At 42.2% G+C, this 23940-nt stretch overlaps 1 protein-coding gene across 2 annotated transcripts in view; it reads left to right on the top strand.

Annotated features, from left to right (window-relative positions):
* The first annotated feature begins 2987 nt into the window (after positions 1-2987).
* Positions 2988-23940, top strand: part of DDAH1 (dimethylarginine dimethylaminohydrolase 1) — a 135532-nt gene continuing 114579 nt past the window's right edge. Inside the window, exon 1 of one of the 2 annotated variants that reach the window (XM_036349557.1) lies at positions 2988-3512. In XM_036349557.1, coding sequence (XP_036205450.1) covers positions 3042-3512 — 471 coding nt within the window. In that variant the 5' untranslated portion in view covers positions 2988-3041. Of the gene's footprint in view, positions 3513-3650; positions 3770-23940 lie in introns of those variants that run through there. The other variant, XM_036349558.1, reaches the window with a different exon arrangement.

Here is a 23940-nt window from a genome sequence, read left to right as displayed (position 1 = left end):
GTGCCATTATATGTGTTAGAGTCATTTTTTTTTATAGCAGCTGGAGTTACCTTAACTGATACATATGTGAATTGAGCTGATCTATCTCTTGTTCCTGGCTTTAGTACATACTTTTCATTAGAATTCTCAATTATTTACATCCTAAAAATTATTCAATGCCTAAATAAGGTCCAATTGCCTTCAAGCAGTTCTATTCCATTCCCATCAGCCACAGTGATATCTCTTTCCCTCGACTTCCTGTAGCATTTGGTTGTCTCTGCCTCTTATCATATCATAGCTCCAATTTTGGATGTCTTGTTTTTCCAGTGAGATTGTGAGCTCATCGAGGTCAAGGATCATGTTTTTATGCTTCTTGTATGACTCTGAAGTGCATAACATGGTGTTAATGTTTTGGGAATTTTCAATAAATACTAGTATTTGTTGGGAAAATGAATTTGTAAATATATTAGGCTCAATAAAATCCATTTTCCTAAAAACAGTCCTTCATTGCTCAGGCAGGAAAGCATGTAAACTATAATTTACTGCAGTGGGTGTTTTTGTTATTCTCTTCACCAATATACACATTCTAACACTTTTGACAACTGCTTAGAGGAGACAGAAGGCATACTTATCAAATTTCAGATGACACAAAACGAGAGGTAATAAATAATGCACGAGATGGCAGAATCAAAACTAGACAAGCTGGAATGAAGCAGATAACATTTAATAGGGATAAGTACGAATTTAGACTTCAAAACCCAGCAGCCCAATTTATATATGGTTAACATCATTTTTTAGGAAAAAAACGTTCAGGTTTTAATTGGCTGCAAGGCTGAAATGAGCCCAAAGTTGCACACAGGACTCTGTTCATAGTGAGGCTCCGGGCACTGGGTGTCAGGCAAAGCATTCAAGCACTAACAAGGCACAGCATGAATTAAGGTTGCTATGTAGAGGCAAACAGGAGATGGATAGAGTTTTAATTTTGGGTAAATGGGTGAACAAGTATCCATATTTTTACCTGGGCAAGCTCAGCACCTGAGTCAACTTTTACCTGCAGCATTAGTCGGAACGCACTGTCCGATGATGATACCATTCAGTGATTTCTGACACTAGACTGGTGCCAATTGGGCAGCCTGGGTCCCCTTAAGTTGTACTTCAGAAGTAGAGCCTAGTAGAAAGGTTTGTTATTTTCCTTTTGGTCCATTCCCCAGTGCCAGGGTTAGAGCTGTCCTTCATTTAAGACCCTTAATTGATGATGGTAAGAAATGCCACATCACCTGGATAAATTTAAATTTTACCCTTGGGAGAGGGGAAGGAAGGCAGGTAGCAAGTTCTCTGGGCTCAGTTGGGAACCACTGTTTGACCATCCTCACCATCCTAGATCTGCTCCTAGAAAACCTTATTTCCTAAGAACTGGGATCAGAGTTCTGGCAAGAAGGCTATGATGACCTGGTCCTTGGCACCAAACCATCAAAAAAGCAAATACAATATTAGTCAGTGTTAATAGAAGCCTAGCATCTGGCACAAAGGATCTGCTGTAGTCTGGGTGGCATCAGACCACACAGGAAGAATTGTTTCTTTTCCTGATACCATGATTTTAAAGGATTACTGGTGTAATCCTTCATCAAAAGGAAGATGACCAGAATGTTGAAGGGACTTAGAAACCAAATCACTAGTTAGTTTTTGGTGGTTCAGTCTCAAGGCCTGGAAGGTGTCAGGATGGTGTGTGGGAAGGGAGCATGAGGCAGGATATCCTAACTGTCTTCAGACAGGAGAATGCTGTGAAGAATACTAGCATGTTAGGTCACGCCAGGAGGCAGAACTCGAGTGAGTGGGATATAAGCCCAAAATGAAGACATTTTTAACCATATTGCTCTTCAAAAGCAGAATATACTAGTACTTTGTAAGTGAGGTTTAAAATGTCCAAGGTCAGGTCCAATAACTGTCATAGATATTTTAGCTGTAATTCAAGAACATGTGTATGGGAAGTTAGATGCGAGGGTTTCCATGGTCCCATTCAAATCTAGGGGTCTATGGTCTAATCAATCTTTAAGTTAGAAACGTTCTACAGAATATAAGAAAGATTACCTGAGTTTATTTTGTAGTTATAACCTGGTTTTTGAAGTGGATAGTTCCCTCAAAAAAAAGAAAAGAAAAAAAGCAGAACCCATGGGTTGTTTAATCTTTGATATATGAGAGGGGGAAAATGGAAGGAAGGAAAAGGCGCTCCCTGAGGGCATGGTAAAAGAAACCTTCCACAGGGACCACGGGAATCCCACAGCGGCGCACAGGCCGAGAAGGCTGGAAACCCTCTCACTCAATGACAAGAATTATGATGCTGCACAACACCGCACAAGGTGAGCTCATGTCTTTTTTGGATAAAGCACCTTTGGTCTCTGCCTCCCTCCCTACCGCTGTTGGCCCTCCAAACAAACATGCAAGAATCACATTGTTCGGGAGAGGTGACTGTCCTTGAAACACTGTTGAGTTTCTATGTCTCTTTTTGTCTCTTTGTATGGGTTTCTTGAACTCTTCCTTTTTCTCAAAGACTGGAAGAAATACAATGTTTTAATCATATCGAGTCTCCCGTGCGGTAAGGGGTCATTCGCAAAGAAAGTCAAGGTATTGTGGACTTGGGTGAGAAGGCAGATTCTCGCCCTAAGAACCGGGGGTGGGGGGTAAACGGGAACACATGCTGAGCAACCCAAGAACAGGAGAGTAGGGAGAGCGGTCAAGGTACTTAACCAACAAAATAGTTCCATCGTTTGCCGCCTGACCAGCAAGAAGCCCTCCAGTCGCTCTGGCAAGACCATTGCGACTCCCCAAGTTCTCCCAGGAGGAGGTGCGTGCACCTGAGGCAGAAAGCAGGTAAAGCCAGGTCCGGATTTCGTGACTGTTGGCCGAGGTGCCCCCGACCTGCGCCCACCTCCCGTGCTGACCGCCTCCCCCAACCCCGCTCTTCGCGCGGGGCTCGCCACTCCCACTCCCGCCTGGGCTGCCGCGCACCGGGGAGCGCGGGGTGGGCGCGGGCTGCGCGCGGGCCGGCGCCCCGAGCTCTGGGCATGCTCAGTGGCGCGGGCAGGGCTCGGGGCGCGAGCGGGCGCCTTCCGCACCACAGTCCCCGGCTGCCGACGGGAGTCGCCGGGCGCTCGCAGGCTCGGCGCGCGCCGCCCCCGCCTCCCCGCCCCGCCGCCGCCGCCGCCGCCGGAGCCTCGCCTCCGCTCGGAGCCATGGCCGCGCTCGGCCACCCCGCCGTCTTCGGCCGGGCCACCCACGCCGTGGTGCGGGCGCTGCCCGAGTCCCTGTGCCAGCACGCGCTGAGGCGCGCCAAGGGCGACGAGGTGGATTTCGCCCGCGCGGAGCGGCAGCACCAGCTCTACGTGGACGTGCTGGGCAGCAAGCTGGGGCTGCAGGTGGTGACGCTGCCGGCCGACGAGAGCCTCCCGGACTGCGTGTTCGTGGAGGACGTGGCCGTGGTGTGCGAGGAGACGGCTCTCATCACCCGCCCCGGGGCGCCGAGCCGGAGGAAGGAGGTAACTGCCTGCCCGGCGACGCGAGGGCGCGGCCGGGGACGCGCGGGGCCCTCCCCTTACCGCCCGGGCCGGAGTGGCCCGGGGAGATCGCGGCATTGGCCCCCGGGCTAGTTCAGAACTTCCCTTTCGGGGGCGAGGGTGTGTACCAGCAAGTCGGAGAGAGAGAAGTTCATTGTTCACGCCTCCCGCGGCCGGGTCGGCGCAGCTCGGGAGCCTTGGAGAGGACCCGAAGGAGTGTGGTTGCGCGCCTCGAGCAGGTGGGTGGGGTGGGGAATCCATCTCACAGGCATTTTTATTTGTGAAGATTACAAAGCAGGGAAGACAATACTACTCACAGTGTCTCCCAGGGGACGGAGGCAGGGAAGGGTGCCGCTCCGGGCGGGCGGGCTGGTGGAGGCTGGGCGAGGACTCCAGGGGGCAGTGCCAGGTGGTGACACTGGACCCTCCAAGTTCTGCCTGGAGCTGGGAGTAGGGCGGGGCGGGCCCAATGAATTAACGGGGTGCGGGTGCCTAGAGACCTAGGGCATCCCAAGTTACTTTTGAGTGGTGGAGAGTGAGTCCTCGGAAAAGGACTGCCAAGTGAATGAATGAAAGGAGAGTGGTTTGTGGGTGAACTGGAGTCAAATATGAGACTGAAATAGCTTGAAAAGCCATACTTTCCACTTTCGGGCTGTGTGTGTGTGTGTGTGTGTGTGTGTGTGTGTGTGTGTGTGTGTTTAATTAGAAATAGTTGTTTCACAAATTCCATAGTTTTATTTTCAATATTTTTGAACTCATAACAGAGCTTTAGGTGTTCTCAAGGGATGGGGACTACTTTAAAATATTGCAGCTTGTGAAAATGGCTGTGATTGCTTTAAACACAAGGTAGGCTGGTGGGAAGAGACAAATAGAGTGAGATTGGATTTTAAAATACCAACCGGCCTGAGATTCTTCTCGTTGCCCTCTGAGAGCCCTGGCTGAGGACGCTATGTTGCTATTGGCATCAAGTGGCATTGCAAAAAGCTAGTGGCTTCTTTTGTATCTGGAGGGATAGGGATTTTTTTTCCCCCTTTTTGCCTTTATTCGATTTATATTGCAATGCCTCATAGAGCTTATTCTACAGCACGCTTCGCTAGTTGGTTAATAGAACCTTACATGTTCTGAGAGAATAAGCATATTGTATTTATTTGGCAGTGAGATCATTAGCTTTGGTCACCCTACCTTAGCAGAAAACCAAAAGAATAACAGGTCTCATTCTCTTAGCTCTTTTATCTCCATTGCCACACCTCTCCATCTTTGAATCTGTGAGGTGACCCCCTCTGTTTTAAAGTGGTAAGCATGGAACTCCTTTTGAATACTTTCTAAAATATCCTAGGCCATATGGCAGAGCTGAGGTTTGTACTTAAGAGTAAAATATATTTTTGAAATCCTTTAAAAATCATACTTATTTGATGAGCATAGTAGTACAATCCCTGTTGAGACTGTCACATATTTAATCATCCATTTCATTTTATTCTTATAATAAAACCTTCCAAATTTTGAGCTTCCTAATCCTAAAGTGGGAGGTGATTTTTCTTCTCTGTCAGATTTCTGAGGCATACATTTTAAATTGACTTTATTCTTATGTCAGCCTGGTGGTCTGCTGCCAGAGGCCACATAATGTAGTGGATAAAAACATCAGACTGTATCTAATTCTGTGACCTTTGGGGTTGGGGGTGGGGAGGGGGGAGTGTCTCCTGCCTCAGTGTTCTCACCTGTACAATGGACATAATCATACCTATTTCATAGAGTTGTAATGAATTCATTAACCCACCTGAAATGCATAGGACAAGACATTTCATGAATGTTGGTTATTGTTCCATGGGAGATTTACTCCTTCCAGAGTAGTAAGAAGTCTAATGTGCACAGATGAGTTACAGTGACATTTCCCCTTCCCCGGGTGAAGGGGAGTCATCTTCACACCTTAGGTTCCATCCTAATCTGCTACATAGCACTGCCTCCCAGCTTGAGTTTCCTGCTGGTGTGTGGTCTCTGCCATTGCACATGATGTGGATCGCCAAAGTAACAGACCTTCCAGCCAAGCCATTTTGGATGGGGTGCTTCTGGAAAGCAGGCCATGCAGAGTAACTAGCTCCCTTTAAAATCTCTCAGAGCACAAATTTGCTGTCCTGGTTGGTGTGAATAAATGCTTGTTGAATGAATGAAATGCTAAGTGAATGAATGAAATGCTAATTAGCTAATACCAACATGAAGGCCCTTGTTGGATTGTTATATATATTTTAATGTGACACCTGCCTCCCTAACTGTGAAATTCCACAGCCAAGGCCTTACCTTAAAATTATTATCACAGAACCCCTTGCCTCCTGTCTTCTCACTCTGCATTCCATTCTCCGAACTGTGGCCAATCTGGTCTTTCTAAAACTCAAATCTGACCTTGTCCCTCCTGTGATTAAAAGTCTTGAGGGGCCTTTAATGAACTTGATAAACCAGTGGTTCTCAACCTTGGCTGCACATTAGAATCACCTGGGAATCTTTTTAAAATCCTGATTTTTGGGCCTCATCCTCGGATGAGGGTAGCTGGGCCTTGAAGGATGAGGCCCAGAAATCAGGATTTTAAAAAGATTCCCAGGTGATTCTAATGTACAGCCAAGGTTGAGAACCACTGTAGATAAACCCATTGAGCTTAGCTCTGTTTGCCTTTCCAGATCCAGCTGCACCTCTAACCCCACCCCAGGTGCCTCCTATTGCTTTTCGGGGTATGCATTTCTCCTTTGCCTAGGTCACAGTGGTCGGCAAACTGTGGCTTTCGAGCCACATGCGGCTCTTTGGCCCCTTGAGTGTGGCTCTTCCACAAAATACCACGTGCGGGCACATGGGCCTAGGACAATCTCCCTCCTTCCTCTCCTCCACTTTACCTGGTTGTACTCATGCTTCAGTTCTCAGCTTATTGTTACCATTAATATTATTAGCAAATCTTTATTGGGTGCTTGCCATTTACCAGACATTCTGCCAGATTTATGATATGCATTTCAATGAATGCTCACATCAATCCTTTAAGCTCAACATAGCATTATTCCTATTTTAAAGTTGATAAAGTTGAGGCTTAGAGAGATTAAATAAATTGGCCAAGGTTATGGATTAAAACCAGTGAAACCAGGATCTGAACTCAGGTTTTCAGGACTCTAAAGCTCTAGTCCCAATCTCTGTAATGTTAGACATCACTTTCCCTTTTATGAGCACCTATAACCTTCTGTACTCCCTTTTATGGTACTTATCATACCACATAGTAATTGCCTGTTTACCTTTCTATATCCCCCACTGTTATCAAAATTGTGAGGGCAGGAAGCATGTCTGTATTGTTCAACATTTTAATCCCAAGGCCTTGCACCCAATAATCATGCAACAAACATATTTTTGAACATATGTGTCCATGATTTTAGATCAGCCTTAGTTTTTTCCTCATTATGACATACTTGGTGCTTTGCAAGCACCCCCATCAGTAGAGTCACAAAGGTTTCATTATAAGGATAGGTTTTTCTCAATTGCCCTATCTCTGCCTCTTGTTTTTGTTGTTGTTTGTTTTTATAAAATTCCTGAGAAGTGGAGAACCAAGATGGTGGCATAGGTGAACACCTGTACTTGCTGCTTCCTACAATCATATCAAAATTACAACTAAAATACATAACAACTATCATCCAAAACCGTGGGAAAGCTGGCTGAGTGGAAGTACTACAACTAGAGAGGTGAAGAAAGTGCATTGAGGCTGGTAGGAGGTGTGGAGGCGTGGAACGGGCTGGCACCCAGGTGTGCCGTTTTTTTAATCGGGAGGGAGAGACAAGCTCCCACCTGCACTAGTTCATTGCCGGGCGAGACTCTGGGGGGCCCAGACAGATAAGGGGAGAAACTGGACTGTCTGGCATCGGGGCAGGAATGCGGGGGCGGCTTTCTTCCTGATGGAGGTGCTCCCAATGGTCATTGTTCCTGTGCAGAGACCTCCCTGGTGCAGGGCTGACTGGCAGCCATTGCTGTTTGCACAGCCCTGGAGATTCCCTGCAACCCTGTCCTACCCAATTTACAACCCCACCCAGGCTGTGAGCAGCAGCTTTTGCATATGAATGGCCTGTTTTTACTTAGCCTAAAACCTGTCAAGAAAGCTTGCAGCTGGGTCAGGGAGCTTCAAAGCTTTCAAAAGTAGGCCCAAGGCCACACCAGCCTGCCTTGCTTCACAGCTGGGCCTCATCTGGGCATTTCCAAACCCCATACAAAGAGGAGGAATCTGCAGATCTCTCTGTAGCTCCTGCTGGGTGGCCCCAGGCAGTGGCTGACTTTGCACCTCCTTGGAGATCCAAGAGCCAATGTACCCAGTGGTCAGAGTGAGACCATCCAGATTACAATTCTTCACATCCATTAGAGACACTCTCAGGGGGTAGACTCAGTGAGCACCAAAGCCCCACTGAAGCAAGTCCTGCCCCATAAGGGTGTCTCCTGCACAGCAGCTCTTCCATTGTAGACACAGCTGGTCCTCACAGCCAATTGGCCTGGAGGTCAATTCCTCCCAGTGATACCAACAGCAATGAAGTCTCAACTACAACAAGACTGTGCACACAGCCCACAAGAGTGTCCACCTCAGGTGGTTGGGGAGGCTGAGCCACTGGGCCCTATAAGACACCTACTACACAGGGCCACTCTATCAACTCAAGGAGACTTAGCAGCTACCTAATACATAGAAACAAACACAGGGAAGCAGCCAAAATGTGGAGACAAAGAAACATGTCACAAATGAAAGAAATGGAAGAAAGCAAACTACTGGATATACAATTCAAAACCATAGTTATAAGGTACTCAAGAATCTTCTAGAAACCTCCAAGGAACTTAGTGAGACCTTCAAAGATCTTAGTGAGAATGCAAAAAAAAAAAAAAAAAAAATGGAAAAGGACCAATCAGAAATTAAGCATACACTGACTGAAATAAAGAATAATAGACTTACAAGTCCAGGAAGCACAGAGAACCCCAAACAAGAGGAATCCAAAGAGGACCACACCAAGACACATCATAATTAAAATGCCAAGGGAAAAAGACAAAGAGAGACTCTTAAAAGCAGCAAGAGAAAAACAGTCGGTTACCTACAAGGGAGTACCCATACGACTGTCAGCTGATTTCTCAACAGAAACTATGCAGGCCAGAAGGGAGTGGCAAGAAATATTCAAAGTGATGAATAGCAAGAACCAACAACCAAGATTATTCTACCCAGCAAAGTTACAGACAAGAAAAAACTAAAGGAATTAATCACAACTAAACCAGCATTATATAAAATGCTGAAGGGTATTATTTAAGAAGAGGAAGAAGAAGAAAAAGGTAAAGATAAAAAATTATGAACAACAAAGTAACAACAAATACATATCTACCAACAAGTGAATCTAAAAATCAAATGAATAAAAAATCTGATGAAAAGAATAAACTGGTGAATGTAATAGAATCAGGGGCATGGAAATGGAGTGGACTGACAATTCTTGGGGGGAAAGGGGTGTGTGTGGGGGGGTGCAGGAAGAGATTAGACAAAGATCTTATATGCATGTATGCAGTACCTATGGACGCGGACAGTGGGATGGCAAGGGCCTGGGGTGGGGTGGGAACTGGGTGGAGGGGAGCTATGGGGGGAAAAAAGAGGGACATCTGTAGTAATCTGAACAATAAAGATTTTTTAAACAAGAAAAAATGGTAGTAAATCATCTAACTCTACAACTCAAAGAATTAGAAAGAGAGCAACAAGAAAACCCCAGAGTGAGCAGAAGGAAGGAGATAATAAAGATTAGAGCAGAAATAAATGACATAGAGACCAAAAAAACAATACAGAAAATCAATGAAACCAAGAGCTGGTTCTTTGAAAGGATAAACAAGATTGACAAACCTCTAGCCAGACTTACCAAGAAGCAAAGAGAGAGGACCCAAATAAACAAAATCAGAAACGATAGAGGCGAAATAACAACAGACCCCACAGAAATACAAATGATTGTTAAAAAATACTATGGACAGCTCTACTCCAACAAACCTGACAACCTGGAGGAAATGGACAAATTCCTAGAAAAATACAACATTCCAAAACTCAATCAGGAAGAATCTAAAAATCTCAACAGGCCAATAACTATGGAAGAAATTGAAGCAGTCATCAAAAAGCTTCCATCAAACAAAAGCCCAGGACCAGACGGCTTCACAGGGGAGTTTTACCAAACATTCAAGGAAGAACTAAAACCTATCCTCCTCAGACTACTACAAAAAATTCAAGAGGAAGGAACACTTCCAAGCTCATTCTATGAAGCCAGCATCACCCTAATACCAAAACCAGGTAAAGACAACACAATGAAAGAGAATTACAGGCCAATATCCCTCATGAACATAGATGCCAAAATCCTCAACAAAATCTTAGCAAATCGGATCCAGCAGTACATCAGAAAGATCATACACCATGACCAAGTAGGATTTATCCCAGGGATGCAAGGATGGTACAATATCCGCAAATCAATAAACGTGATACATCACATAAACAAATTGAAAGAAAAAAACCACATGGTCATATCAATTGATGCAGAAAAGCATTTGACAAAATTCAACACCCATTTTTGATAACAGCTCTCAGCAAGGTGGGAGTAGAAGGATCATACCTCAACATAATAAAAGCCATATATGACAGGCCCACAGCCAACATCATACTCAATGGACAAAAACTAACACCATTTCCCCTAAGAACAGGAACAAGACAGGGATGCCCCCTCTCACCACTCCTGTTCAACATAGTACTGGAAGTGTTAGCCATTGCAATTCGGCAAGAAGAAGAAATAAAAGGCATCCAAATTGGAAAAGAGGAAGTAAAACTGTCCTTATTTGCAGACGACATGATATTATACATACAAAACCCTAGAGACTCCACCAAAAAGCTACTGGACTTAATACATGAATTTGGCAATGTAGCAGGATACAAAATTAACCCCAAGAAATCCGAGGCATTTCTATACACCAATAGTGAACTTTCAGAAAGAGAGATTATAAAAACAATCCCGTTTACCATCGCACCAAAAAAATTAAGCTACCTAGGAATAAACTTAACTAAAGAGGTAAAAGACCTCTACTCAGAAAACTACAGGACGTTGAAAAAAGATATAGAGGAAGACATAAACAGATGGAAGAACATACCGTGTTCATGGATTGGTAGAATCAACATCATTAAAATGTCCATACTACCCAAAGCAATCTATAAATTCAACGCACTTCCCATTAAAATACCAACGGCATACTTCACAGATCTAGAACGAACTCTCCAAAAATTCATCTGGAATAAAAAAAGACCCCGAATAGCTGCAGCAATCCTGAAAAAGACCAAAGTAGGTGGGATCTCAATACCAGATATCAAGATGTATTACAAAGCCACTGTTCTCAAAACTGCCTGGTACTGGCACAAGAATAGGCATATAGATCAATGGAATAGAATAGAGAGCCCAGAAATCGGCCCGAACAAATATACTCAATTAATATTTGACAAAGGAGGCAAGAACATACAATGGAGCCAAGATAGTCTCTTCAATAAATGGTGCTGGGAAAATTGGACAGATATATGCAAGAAAATGAAACTAGACCACCAACTTACACCATACACAAAAATAAACTCAAAATGGATAAAGGACTTAAATGTACGACAGGAAACCATAAAAATTCTAGAAGAATACAAAGGCAACAAAATCTCAGACATATGCCGAAGCAATTTCTTCACTGATACAGCTCCTAGGGCACTTGAAACTAAAGAGAAAATGAACAAATGGGACTACATCAAAATAAAAAGCTTCTGCACAGCAAAAGAAACCATCAACAAAACAACGAGAAAACCCACTGTGTGGGAAAACATATTTGCCAATGTCATATCTGATAAGGGCCTAATCTCCAAAATTTATAGGGAACTCATACAACTTAACAAAAGGAAGATAAACAATCCAATCAAAAAATGGGCAAAGGACCTAAATAGACACCTTTCAAAAGAGGACATTCAGAAAGCCAAGAGACATATGAAAACATGCTCAAAGTCACTAATCATCCGAGAGATGCAAATCAAAACAACAATGAGGTACCATCTCACACCTGTCAGACTGGCTATCATCAACAAATCAACAAACGACAAGTGCTGGAGAGGATGTGGAGAAAAAGGAACACTTGTGCACTGCTGGTGGGAATGCAGACTGGTGCAGCCACTATGGAAGACAGTATGGAGTTTCCTTAAAAAACTGAAAATGGAACTCCCATTTGACCCTGTGACCCCACTTCTAGGAATATATCCCAAGAAACCAGAAACACCAATCAGAAAGGATATATGCACCCCTATGTTCATAGCAGCACAATTCACCATAGCTAAGATCTGGAAACAGCCTAAGTGCCCATCAGTAGATGAATGGATTAGAAAACTGTGGTACATCTACACGATGGAATACTATGCTGCTCTAAAAAGGAAGGAACTCTTACCATTTGCAACGTCATGGATGGAACTGGAGAGCATTATGCTAAGTGAAATAAGCCAGTCAATGAAGGAAAAATACCACATGATCTCACTCATTCATGGATAATAGAGACCATTATAAACTTTTGAACAATAATAGATACAGAGGCAGAGCTGCCTCAAACAGATTGTCAAACTGCAGCAGGAAGGCCGGGGAGGGTTGCGGGGCAGAAGGTAGGGGGGTAAGAGATCAACTAAAGGACTTGTATGCATGCATATAAGCATAACCAGTGGACATAAGACATTGGGGGATAGGGGAGGCTAGGGGACTGTCTAGGGCGGGGGGATAAAATGGACACATATGTAATACCCTTTGTAATACTTTAAGCAATAAAAAAAAAAAAAAGATTTTTTAAAAATTTCCTGAGAAGTCCCTTCTTTTTTATTTATTTATTTATTTATTTATTTATTTTTAATATATTTTATTGATTTTTCACAGAGAGGAAGGGAGAGAGACAGAAAGTCAGAAACATCGATGAGTGAGAAACATCGATCAGCTGCCTCCTGCACATCTCCCACTGGGAATGTGCCCGCAACCCTGGTACATGCCCTTGACCGGAATTGAACCTGGGACCTTTCAGTCCGCAGGCCGACGCTCTATCCACTGAGCCAAACCGGTTTCGGCGAGAAGTCCCTTCTTAATCAAAACATCATGTTATGTATAATGACTTTTCTTCCTTGGAAGAAAGGAGCAAGTATGGAACTCAAGAAAGTAATCCTATAAAAGCTCTCTGTTTGCCACAGTGGGGCTTCCAAAGGTCAATAAAGCACAGGCTGTGTCTGCAGGAAATTCAGGTTTTAGTGAAGAAATTTTATATACAGAAAGTCGTCAAATGTTAATTGTCTAATAACTCTGTATCTTCAGGAATATGAATATTTTAATATGTTTAGTACTTTGGAAACAAACACATTAGCCTTGATAAGCCAATTATATTTTAAATGAATCCAACTTACTTTGTAGAGGAAAAAAGGTCAACTTCTAAATGTCAAAGTCCTGTGAACAAATATCCAAATGATGAAGTAAGATAAGTGACAGGGTGTGAGGATTGGGGTGTGTTTTTTTTTTTAACTAAAAATTTGGATTAGATTATACATGCCTGAAGTAGCAAATTCAAAAGGCACGAGAAGATATGCATTGCAAGTTTGTCTAGCTCTCCTTACTCCACTCTTGTACCTGACTACCCAGTTTCTTTCCACAGAGGCAACTACTAACACCACTTTCTTCAGTTTCCTTCTAGAAGGTTTTTAGTGCCTAATACATGATTAATTGGCAAAGCTTACTCAAGCAAAATTGTGAAATATATCCTATGACCTTTCGTCCTTCTTTCACAGTTCTTTTGTCCTTTCCCAGGTACCAATATTAGTACGTCAGATATTCTGTCTAGGAGAAAAACCACACACACAAAGTGGTAATGCCTTTAATTATCCTTTCCTGGAGCATTTGCATTGTTAGGGACGTCTATACAAAGACGGCAGTGCTTTAGTACAAGGTAATAAATTCCCAAAGTTGAATTTAGTGGTGCATAGGGACATAAGTAGAAGAGATGAGCAAATACATATTTGGATAGAAATTACCCTTCTGTTGGGGCACTTAACTCTTCAGACCTACTATTTAGCCCTGGGTTTGTTCTTTGCTTAGGAAAAAGCATAATTATGCTGATCTCAGATGTGCCAAGTTCTGTGTGTGAATCCCAAAAGGTGCTAATAACGACTAGCTCTATTTAAAAGACAAGAAAACTGAGACTCGGGTAACTATGGTTAAGTAACTTGTCCAAAGTCGCACATAGCTAATAAGTGGCAGAAATGAGGTTTTCATAAGAATGCAAAGGTCATTTTTGCTTGAAATCCTTGTTCCCAGTTGTGGTTAATCATAACAAAAGGTTAAATCAATATAAAATAACTAACAAAATCCCATTTCACACACCAATAATATGCAATCTAACTTGGATATTAACTAAGTGAATTATTTTAGAGTCTCTTCTCTCATAAATTATAGTAGGTTTTTTTTTTCATTTTAGTTAAAAATAATAATTCAGTCATTTACACGAAACCCCCAAATTGCCTCGGCACAGTTGTGCATAGTTGTGTCTTACTTACCAGCTGACTGGATGATAACTTTTGAAACACACACATTTCCTAAAACTCCTGTTTCACTTCAGGTGAGAAAACTACCATAAACCATAATTAGAAATTACTTTCTCACCAGGATGGAAAGCGAACGTGCTGGAAGCTCCTCACGTGGCAGCAGATTAACGGTTCTTGATAAAGTGTCACCTCCAACTGGTTAGAACAACTGCTCCCTTTCAGTTTCTTTTCAGCTCTTCGACATGGCCTTGGCAAAAAAGCTCCTGGAAATTGATGCATCCTGGAAAATGGGATGCATCCAATAATGTAATCTATTCCCGTACAGTTGATCTTGAAAGCCTTGAAATAAAGAACATGATGAGTAGGGAGTGAGTTCTATTAGATACTATTAGCGAAAATGAGCTTTCTGCAGAGATTCCTAGAGTCATTAGAGAATCATTATAAGACTGAGAAGGCAGGGATGGATCCCTTATAGTTCAGATATGCTGGGAAATTGATTTTTCATGTTTTTGAATTCTTAATGAGCTCAGATTTCTTCACAATTAATTTTATTATAGTAATGATAGGTATCCATCCATTAATATAAACCGCAACACAGAAAAATCTACTTAAGATTTTTGAGCAAACAGATTTACTTTCCACTGCCTTTGCATCATAAATAAATTATTCATGGCCTCTTATGAGCCTCAATATAAATATGGAGATGCTTGAAAAGTGAGTGCTGGTTATTACTTATTTTATGGCATTTGATATTAAAATCTGTAACCACTTGGAAAACCTAAGTTTTCTGACTGGAGATCTGGACGTGTGGTAGAGTTCTTCCCCCTAATCAAGAGGTATCATAATTAAAGATAAAATAATGGAAATCTAATGAGAGAGAGAAAAGGTTTCATTTATATCTTATACAGAACACAGTGCATTCATTGTTCATCCCAAGTAGTCAATAAATATTTATTTACTGTAACTAAATCCCTGATGTTCCATCAAAATTCTCCTCTGACCTTTGAAGTTGGCTTTCACTGCTGTTCCTAAACTGGTATTAGGTATCAAATCTGTCAGAGTCCTTAGGCTCATTTCATAAACAGGTACCTTTCATGCAGACGAACAAGCAGGAGTAATATCAGACAACAAATTCCATTAAAAGACGCGTGCATGTAATGCCATCCTCGTTCACTTTGTCTTTGTCAAGTAATTTAATATGTGAAAATGCGCATTGTCTTCCTGAAGCCGAGTGCAAAAGGAATAGTAGCATCACATGGGAAGGAATACATCACCAGACTTTAGACTCCTGTTTTTAAATGTCTAGATCATCCAAGCAGATATGATCAGAGAAATCAGCACAGCAGAGTTTGAAGGTAGTACAAATCATTACAGGGTTGGTTTAATTTTGCCCAGCAAATTCATGTGGGCAAACGTGACTTAGTTTAGGTTAGCAAATTAAGGGACATACAACTTTTAAGCACTCCCCACTTTGCAGCTGGATGGGCATTCAGGGGTAAGTTGTCATTCCATGAAGATGAATAGTTCAGTATTTTGCTTGATTTGAATATGCATAAGTAAATAACCTTTGCTTTCATAAAAAAATTGCCTTGATTTATGTTTTTATTTTGTTTAAGAAATATTACAGTTTTCCAATTTGCTTATGAATGCCATGATTGCATTAAAAATGATTGTGCTTTCGCCCTGGCTGGTATTGCTCAGTGGTAGAGCATCAGTCTGCGCATCTAAGGGTCCTGAGTTTGATTCCCAGTTAAGGGCACATACCTGGATTGAAGGTTCTTTCCCTGGCACATGCAGGAAGCAAACAATTAATGTGTCTCTTTTTTTCCCTCCCTCCCTCCCTCCCTCCCTCTCTCTCTAAAAATCAGTGGAAAAAATATCTCCAGGTAAAGATTAAAAATGACTGTGCTTTCTTGTCCTGGCCAGGTGGTTGTCCTTATACATTAAAAGGTTGTAGGTTTGGTCCCGGTTGGGGTGCACGCAAGAGGCAGCTGATCGGTGTTTCTCCCTCAAATGGATGTCTTGCTCGCTCTCTCTTTCTCCCTCCCTTCCTCCCTCTCTCTCAAACCAATAAAAACAATTTTTTAAATGACTGTGCATGTTGAAGATGAAGGAATACTTGCATCACTCATACACGTTTGTGCATTTGCATTCAGCAACTATCTACTACTTACCAGACCCAATGTTTGGTGCTGGGGAGATGTAGATGAATTAGATTCCACTGTTTCCCACAAGGACCTCACAGTCAGGGAGGCAGACCGGTGGCAGACACTCACAGAGCCCGAGATCTGGTTTTATGACAGAACTCTGTCTGGTGCTATGGAAACTCTGGGAGGTGTGTCTGACACCAGGACTTCTCAGAAGAAGCAATTTTTGAGCTAGAAGTAACCAGGGGAGGCAGAGAGGGGCAGCCTTCAGAGATAGCATTGTAAGATAGGATGCAGTGATATAGTACATTAAGAATTAACTTCATTAATATTTGGAAGGATGCAGGATTGAAAAAAGCCCTCTGTGCCCTCTCAGGTTTCTGAGGTTTTTGGATCCCCAGTTCGAAGTTCACCAATGAAAACCACATCCTTAACCGTATTTCCTGTTTTGAGGACAGAGGGATTGGGGGCCTAGTACACCCCATTTCTAACTGTACTCCCATCTTTTCTCCTATTAGGTGCTCCAGAGGGTTTGGCACCCCTTCCAGGATTCTTCACTAGTTTGGGAGCAGTGTAACCAACTGCTAGAGTGGACTCCAAGTTTGAGACTCATTTCCTGAGGTTATAGAATGTCATTTGACTGGGCAGTAATATTTTCCCTGTGGTAATATTTACCACATTAGGATGTGTCAGGCAAATCAGGCATCTGTAATATATAGGTATACAGTTGACCTTTAAACAATGTGAGGGTAAGGGGCGGGGGGGAGATCCACCTCTGAGTGGTCGAAAATCCATGTTTAACTTTTGACTTCCCGCAAACTCAGTCATCCCTCAGTATCTGCAGGGGATTGGTTCTAGGACACCTGGGGCTGCCAAAACTCACAGATGCTTCAACCCCTTTTATAAGATGGTCTAGAACAATGCATATAGTTGGCCCTCCACATCCACAGATCCCCAACTGTGGGGTGGAAAATACTGGTCTGTGATTGGTTGAATCTACGGATTTGAAACCTAGGGATACAGAGGGCCAACTATATATTAGTATTGAAAAACATCTATGTATAAGTGGAACCGCGCAGTTGAAACCTGTGTTGTTCAAGGGTCAGCTGTATATAACATTATCCCTTTCAAAGGCAGGTAAGGGAAAACTATTTTCTATTTGATGCTGAAGTGTGTTTTTATTCACAAATCTCCATCTTGGCAGGAGACACCATTGAATCTCACACTAATATAAATCAAGTGCAGAGTGAACCTATGATTAGGGGTTGCATTTTGTGTATGCTACAAAAGGCAGCATGTTAGGGACACAACACTGTTCTAGGGGTCAGGGAACACTGGTTTTGATTTTTGTAGTGATATGATGTAATATTCTTTCCAGCTTGGAGATGCTATACTTCCTTTTGGATCTCAGTGTGTGTTGGGGTGGATGTGGAGGGTGGGAAAGAAAGAAAGAGATGGGGGAGAATGGAAGGGAAAATTATGATAACTTACATTCATGATGTGGGATTATGGTTTGATGAATAAAAAATACTAAAGTTTGTCCAACCTAAGACATTATGCTTGTTCTACTTAATTAACCACTCATATAAATCCATGCTTTATTAATAACAATCCATTATGAAATGAAATTGAATTTGCTATTTCAAAAGTTGTGCATTATAACACATTTGATAAATAATTTTTCCTATAGACAACTTTAAATAAAAGCCATTTGAAAGAGCATGATTCCTAGACCCACATAATTGTTACCATCACAGGTCACTTTCATCAGTATCTACTATTTGATGTTTCTGTGGTAAATGTGAATCAATGACTTGAAGAAATAAAGAGCAGTGGGTCTGAGGTATGTGTTATAAGGTGTGTTTTCTGTTAGAACTGAAAGTCTTGACCTCTCCAGGGAAGTTCTTTCTTATAAACCCTCCATACGTATGTGCTGATTTCCATTTCTGGTGCTAAAATTGAGTTTCGTTTTTAAAAGTTAACAACTTTGACTTCGGTCTCCCAAAACGGCATAAAGTTATGTTTCTGAGTAAACACAAAAAAGGAAAAGACACCTGTTTCAATGCAGACTTTCTGTAGTAAGCTGCATACAAATTAAGATTGTAAACACAATAAGATCTTGATGTAATTATTTTTTAAAACTTGCAGATGTGCTTGTGGTAAAGCATAGTCATTTTTAGCCTGAAATGATTAAGAAAACATGAAATTAGTTAATTAAATAATCTTGGTGCAGTTACAAGATAATAGAAAAAAATACATCCATTTTATTCTCTTAATTATTATGTATTTTAGTCGTAAGCGAACCATCATTTTATGAAGAAAGAATAATATAACTACAGTTTGGCTTTGGGACATATTTTAGGTCATTTGGGATATAAACAAACTTTTTAATTCAAGAGTTTTATGTGGATAAATTTAAACCAAGTACTTTATTTTGAGGTACTCAAACTGTTTTTGCTCTTGTTTTTGGTATGCCTTCTTAGTCCTCCTCAGGGGCCCTCCCTTTCCTGCTCCCCTTTCTCTGAAACTGGAGGAAGAGAGCGGGGCCCTAATCCAAAAAAGCATGGATTTCTTCATTTTTTGCCATGTTACTCTCAAATTAAATCTTTCTAAAGCTTTAGGCGTCCCCTGATCTCCAAGCTTCCCAAACCATCCCAGTATATAAGCAGTTTATCTCTGAATAGAGCACAGCTTCAAGACAAGGCTTTTTGTACGGTTGTGTGTCTCTGTTTTCAAATCGCTTCTTTCCACTCACTCTAGTGGGGTCATGAAATCAATTTAGTGGATCATGACCAGCTCATTTATTTTTATTGTAATAGAAACAATAGAAAATGTCTGAGTACACAGCAACATAGTTGGGTCAGTATTGTTTCATGAAACTTTTTTCATTTGTATGTATCTGTGTTTGTATGTGTACTTAGTAGGTATATAAAATATGTTTCCCACTCTGGGTCGTTAAGAGAAAGACTGAAAACCCACAGTATCTCCTTTCAAACATATTGCGCCACTGAGCCTCTTCATAGACAGCTAGACTCAGGGCCATGCCTGTTTCCCAGTGCATTCTGGGAATCAACCAAAATTGCAAACGTTTCTCTATGCATATCAAGTCATGCTTGATTTCCACTCCTTACAGTGATGACGTCCTGGCTGTTTGGACCCTGTCCATCCAGGAAAAAAATAAATGAGGAAGATTGTGGACTTCGCCATTTGCTAGAAGCTGATTCTCCCTCTCCATTGGTGACATTCTAAACCAGTTAAGGAAAGGTTGCATGGATTCAGACCGGAAAGCATAGTTTCCATCTGAACTTGCATCACTTTCGCTTTTGATGAGAGTATATTCAGTGGCAGTACACACCCGAAAGCTCTCGCATCAGAAAGGGTTGTGCTCTTCCTACCGGCAGCCTCAGGGTCCGAGGTCAGAATTTGGCTGTGGGAACTCTGGGATTGCGATGGAAACCCAGAACATGTTTTTGTTGTTGTTGTTCAAAGAGTCCCAGAATGTGTCAAAGCACAGAATGTGCTAAAACAATTAAAATGTTTATGTCGTGCTCAGACCACTGCCTGGAGGCCTAGGAAGAGACCCTGAAAAACACTGCGTTTATCATTTTTTCTTCACACTTCTGCAATACTAAATAGGTGGAAATCCACTTCTAAGCCTTTATGGAATAGTGCCCAATGGAAATTTAATTTTCTTCCCCAAGGACCCTATCTCAATTATATTTGATGCTGATGGTGCTCATTTAAGTTTGAAACATTTGGACTGACGGACAAGTTGGGGGTTCATTCTAACAGTGTATTTGACTGGTTAGTAATGAGTGGCTTTAAGTCTACAGGGAAACAGAGCATCTGATTTTCAGGGGTAACCCCCTCTTCACAGCTGAGCAGTCTAGTACTAAGAGCGAAGTGTACTCCCTCACACATGTTCTTTTGTCCCCCGCAAAAGGAGGGCTTTGAAGATTTTTATAAGAGACGTTACTGATAGAAGCAAACACCGGGTGCCTGGGACTGGAGAAATTGTGTGTTGGTAGGAAAAGGGCTTGGGATTGTGCATCTTGGAGCTATAATTGCATGAGAAGAAATGGGTAGTGCGATTGTCATGTCCGTGTCTGCATTTTTCTTTGCGAGCACTGAGCTGGATAACCGAAGCCTCTGAGTGGTTGGCAAGAAAAGTAAGGATTAATATTGCTGCTGACTGGACCCCAGAGAGGAGCTTCTTGGTGAGGGAGAGGAGTAATAGGGATTTCAGTGAGAACATTTTCTTGAAAGTTAATGCACAAAAACACACAAGATATAGCTCACTGGCCTCAGCGCGGCTGAGAGCTCCATTATGATTCGGGACACGCTCCCTGAAACACTCGCCTGCCCTGAGGTCAGCCTAATGACAGGAAATTCCACAAATGTAACAGCTACCGTCCCGTGGCCTGTTTTAAACACACACACACACACACACACACACACACCCATACACCCAGAGAGAACGAATTTATACTTATTCTAAATCAAGAATTTATACTATACTAAATCAAGTTTGGATAAAATCTGTTTTCTCACATTACCTTCCTTGCGAATAATGCTTGGTAATAATGTGGCTCATCAAAAATGATTAGAGGGATTCTTGAGTTACATTATTTTGGTGGACCATTAGCCAGGAGAAATATGTTTCTAAGTGAATTTTCCTTTTCCACTGGGCTCTTTCGGTCTGTGATCGCCTCCATGTCACCCTGCTTACCTCTTCATTTCACCCTTTTCTGGAGCTGTCAACAGAGGAGAAAGAGTGGATGCAGTTCCTGGGGCCTCTTTACTCCCCTCTGGCTGGGTGTTCTTGTAACACCAGGAGTTTGTCCTCATCTTCCGGGCCTGGGTTGTGATCGTCAAATTACAACTTTCAAATGATAAGTGGATCATAGAGTCAGCCTAGTGGGTCACTCCACTTTTTGTTTGTTTTGTTTTGTTGTTTGTAGATGAACTAGAATCAAATTGAAAATATCATGGTGTGTGCATTACCCACACAACAGCCTGTTGTGTTTTTTCATGTAATCTTTGTCTTGTTTATACACATGTATATACATGTTCCCTTTGTGTGCTGTGGGTTCCAATGCAAAGTGTATTCCTTACTGTGGGTCACAGTCATTAAAGTCTACTTATCTAGGAGACCAACACCAACTTAAACAAATGCTATCATTTTAGCTTTTGCTGACAGTCTTTGCTGTTTTCAGACCAATTGAATTTTGGTGTGTGTCAGAGGCATTTGACTTTCATTGAGCAAATGGGCAGTTTGGTCGCTGTTACCTAGTAGGAAGTTAAAGCCAATCATCTAAATGCAGCAAAATGCAGGAAATGGAGAGGAAGAGAAAAAACAAACAGTGGAAAGGTAGAGGAAAAATAAGTGGAAAGTCTTGGGCTCTTTTCAGTGAATAGACCTTTTCAAATATCAAGGACTCCCTCACATAAATGCTATAGAGAATTTACATACACTTAGAAGTGATATGATCATTTGTAAACAAAATCATGATGCTGTATTATTACAGGCCAGGATTGCAGGTGTTCAGAAAGTGCACCTCTTATTAAAAAGGCCACATTAGCCTGGCCAGTGTGACTCAGCGGTTGAGAATCGACCCATGAACCAGGAGGTCATGGTTCTATTCCGGATCAGGTCACATGCCTGGGTTGCAGGCACAATCCCAAGTAGGGGGCATACAGGAGGCAGCCATACAGTGATGCTCTCTCATCATTGATGTTTCTATCCTTCTCTCCCTCTCCCTTTCTCTCTTTGAAATTAATAAAAACATTTTTTTTTTAAAAAAAGGGTCACATTAGAGCCCAGGACAGTTTCATGTTTTTTGACCCCAGCCTCATTTCTACTGAATCTGCTTTCCCCTGCTCCCCATAGTCTGCCCACCTGCATCTGATTCAGCTTGCTCCGTTCCCCAAATCCATAGTCACTGAAAGTGCCACGTTATCTCAGGTACTTCAATCATCATCCCCAGCATGTGTATCTCTCTCACAGAGCCTACTATCTAGAGACACATGCTTGTAGACTGACTCAGGAGGCAGACTGACTCCCTTACAGGCATGCCTTGAGCTGTGGTTTCTCCTCCTTTCCAATGTACCCTGAGGGGTGGAAGAGGACAGCTGTGAATTCAAATTGTGGTTCCACTGCTTATTAGCTGTGTGGTCTGGAGCAAGCTGGGCTTCAGTTTCATCATCTGTAAAAACTGGTGTGGTTTTGGCTACCCTGTGACTTTGTTGTGATGATTAGATGCATTAATTATGCATTAAAGCAGTACCATGCAAGAATAGCTCTCTTTTTTCTGTTACTTGCTTTCTGTCTTTCTAGAGAGCAGGCATTCTAATACCTCAGGATTGAAGCTGTGCTTTTTTCTTGCTTCTTTCTCTCCCTGGAGACCTCTGTTCCTTTGGCTATGGTCTTGCTGCCTGTGGCCTACCCAGACATTGAGACTCTGCCTAGCTGTTAGGATTCATGGCTCTTCTATTTTGGACTCCTGTGCTGCCTCTACTGAAACATGCCAGGAGGTTGGGAAAACCATTAAAAACATCTGCTGGAGCCTCAGCGCACAGCTGGGCCAGTCCCCCAGCACCTGTGCTACCCGAAAGGCAGATCTGATGTGGGGCACTGGCCTTCTCTCCACCTCACCATTTTAGGAGTAAGTCATCACACTCACCTGAATCCAAAGATACTACCCTTTCTATAATTTCTCTTCACGCTTTCAACCTTCTGAGTGAATAGGATCTCTGCCTTTAAACTTAGCACTTGATCTTGAACTGGTTGTACATGGGCATTAGATTCCAACTTCTTTACCCATTGAATAGGTTTTCCATTTTTAAGAACTTTAAAACTTCTTACATTGAGAGGTAAAATTCCACCTGGAGTTGAGTGTTAGTTCCACTTCTCAGTTACATCATCATGGGCAACTCACAAGTTTCAGTTTCCAGTGAAATATCTTTCTGCCTGCTTCCCAAGGATGTTGAAGATCAGAATGTACTGAATACTGTGATGCCCCAAACAAATGTGATTACACCAGTAATGTTATGATAAGTGATAGATTGTACATAATGACAGTAGTAACATTGTCATTTAGGGACTAGAGATGACCAGTGTATTCTTGATGTTTCTGACTGACTACATTTGACCAGTGTCCCTTGCACTGTGATCACTAAGCTCTGAAAACCCTATGAGAGGGACCCTGAATAGAAAGAGGCTACTCCTAGAAAGCTTCAGCTAACTCTAAAGGCTTAAATCTACCGCTTATTAGTAAGGTGAACTTGGGCAAATAACCTTTGGGTACAGTTTTGTCATCTGAAACAAAGGATAACATGACTTAGTCATTCAACAAGCAGTCATTGTTGAGTGCCTCCTACATATAAAACTGATAAAGTAAGCGAACATAACACCTGTCCTGATGGAGATTGTGGTGTAATAGGGGACAGAAAATAAAATAAATAATCACGAATATACTAAAAGTCTTGACTTGTACTTAAAAACAGTGGAAGTTCTGTTTTTGAAGTTCTCCTCTTAAAAGCTCTAAAGAGCTGTGTCGCTGAGGGCTCATAGGTGATTGCTGTGGACTTTTCCCATATGGAAACTGGGGATCCTGCTGCTCTTACTCACCATCTGTTGTGCTGATGCTTGGATGAAGAAATGAATGTGAAAGCACTCTGT

This window comes from Myotis myotis, unplaced genomic scaffold, assembly GCF_014108235.1.
Source record: "Myotis myotis isolate mMyoMyo1 unplaced genomic scaffold, mMyoMyo1.p scaffold_m19_p_2, whole genome shotgun sequence".
Taxonomy (NCBI): domain Eukaryota; kingdom Metazoa; phylum Chordata; class Mammalia; order Chiroptera; family Vespertilionidae; genus Myotis; species Myotis myotis.
Note: the sequence above shows the minus strand (reverse complement) of the source record. Positions and strands in the feature narration are given on the sequence as shown.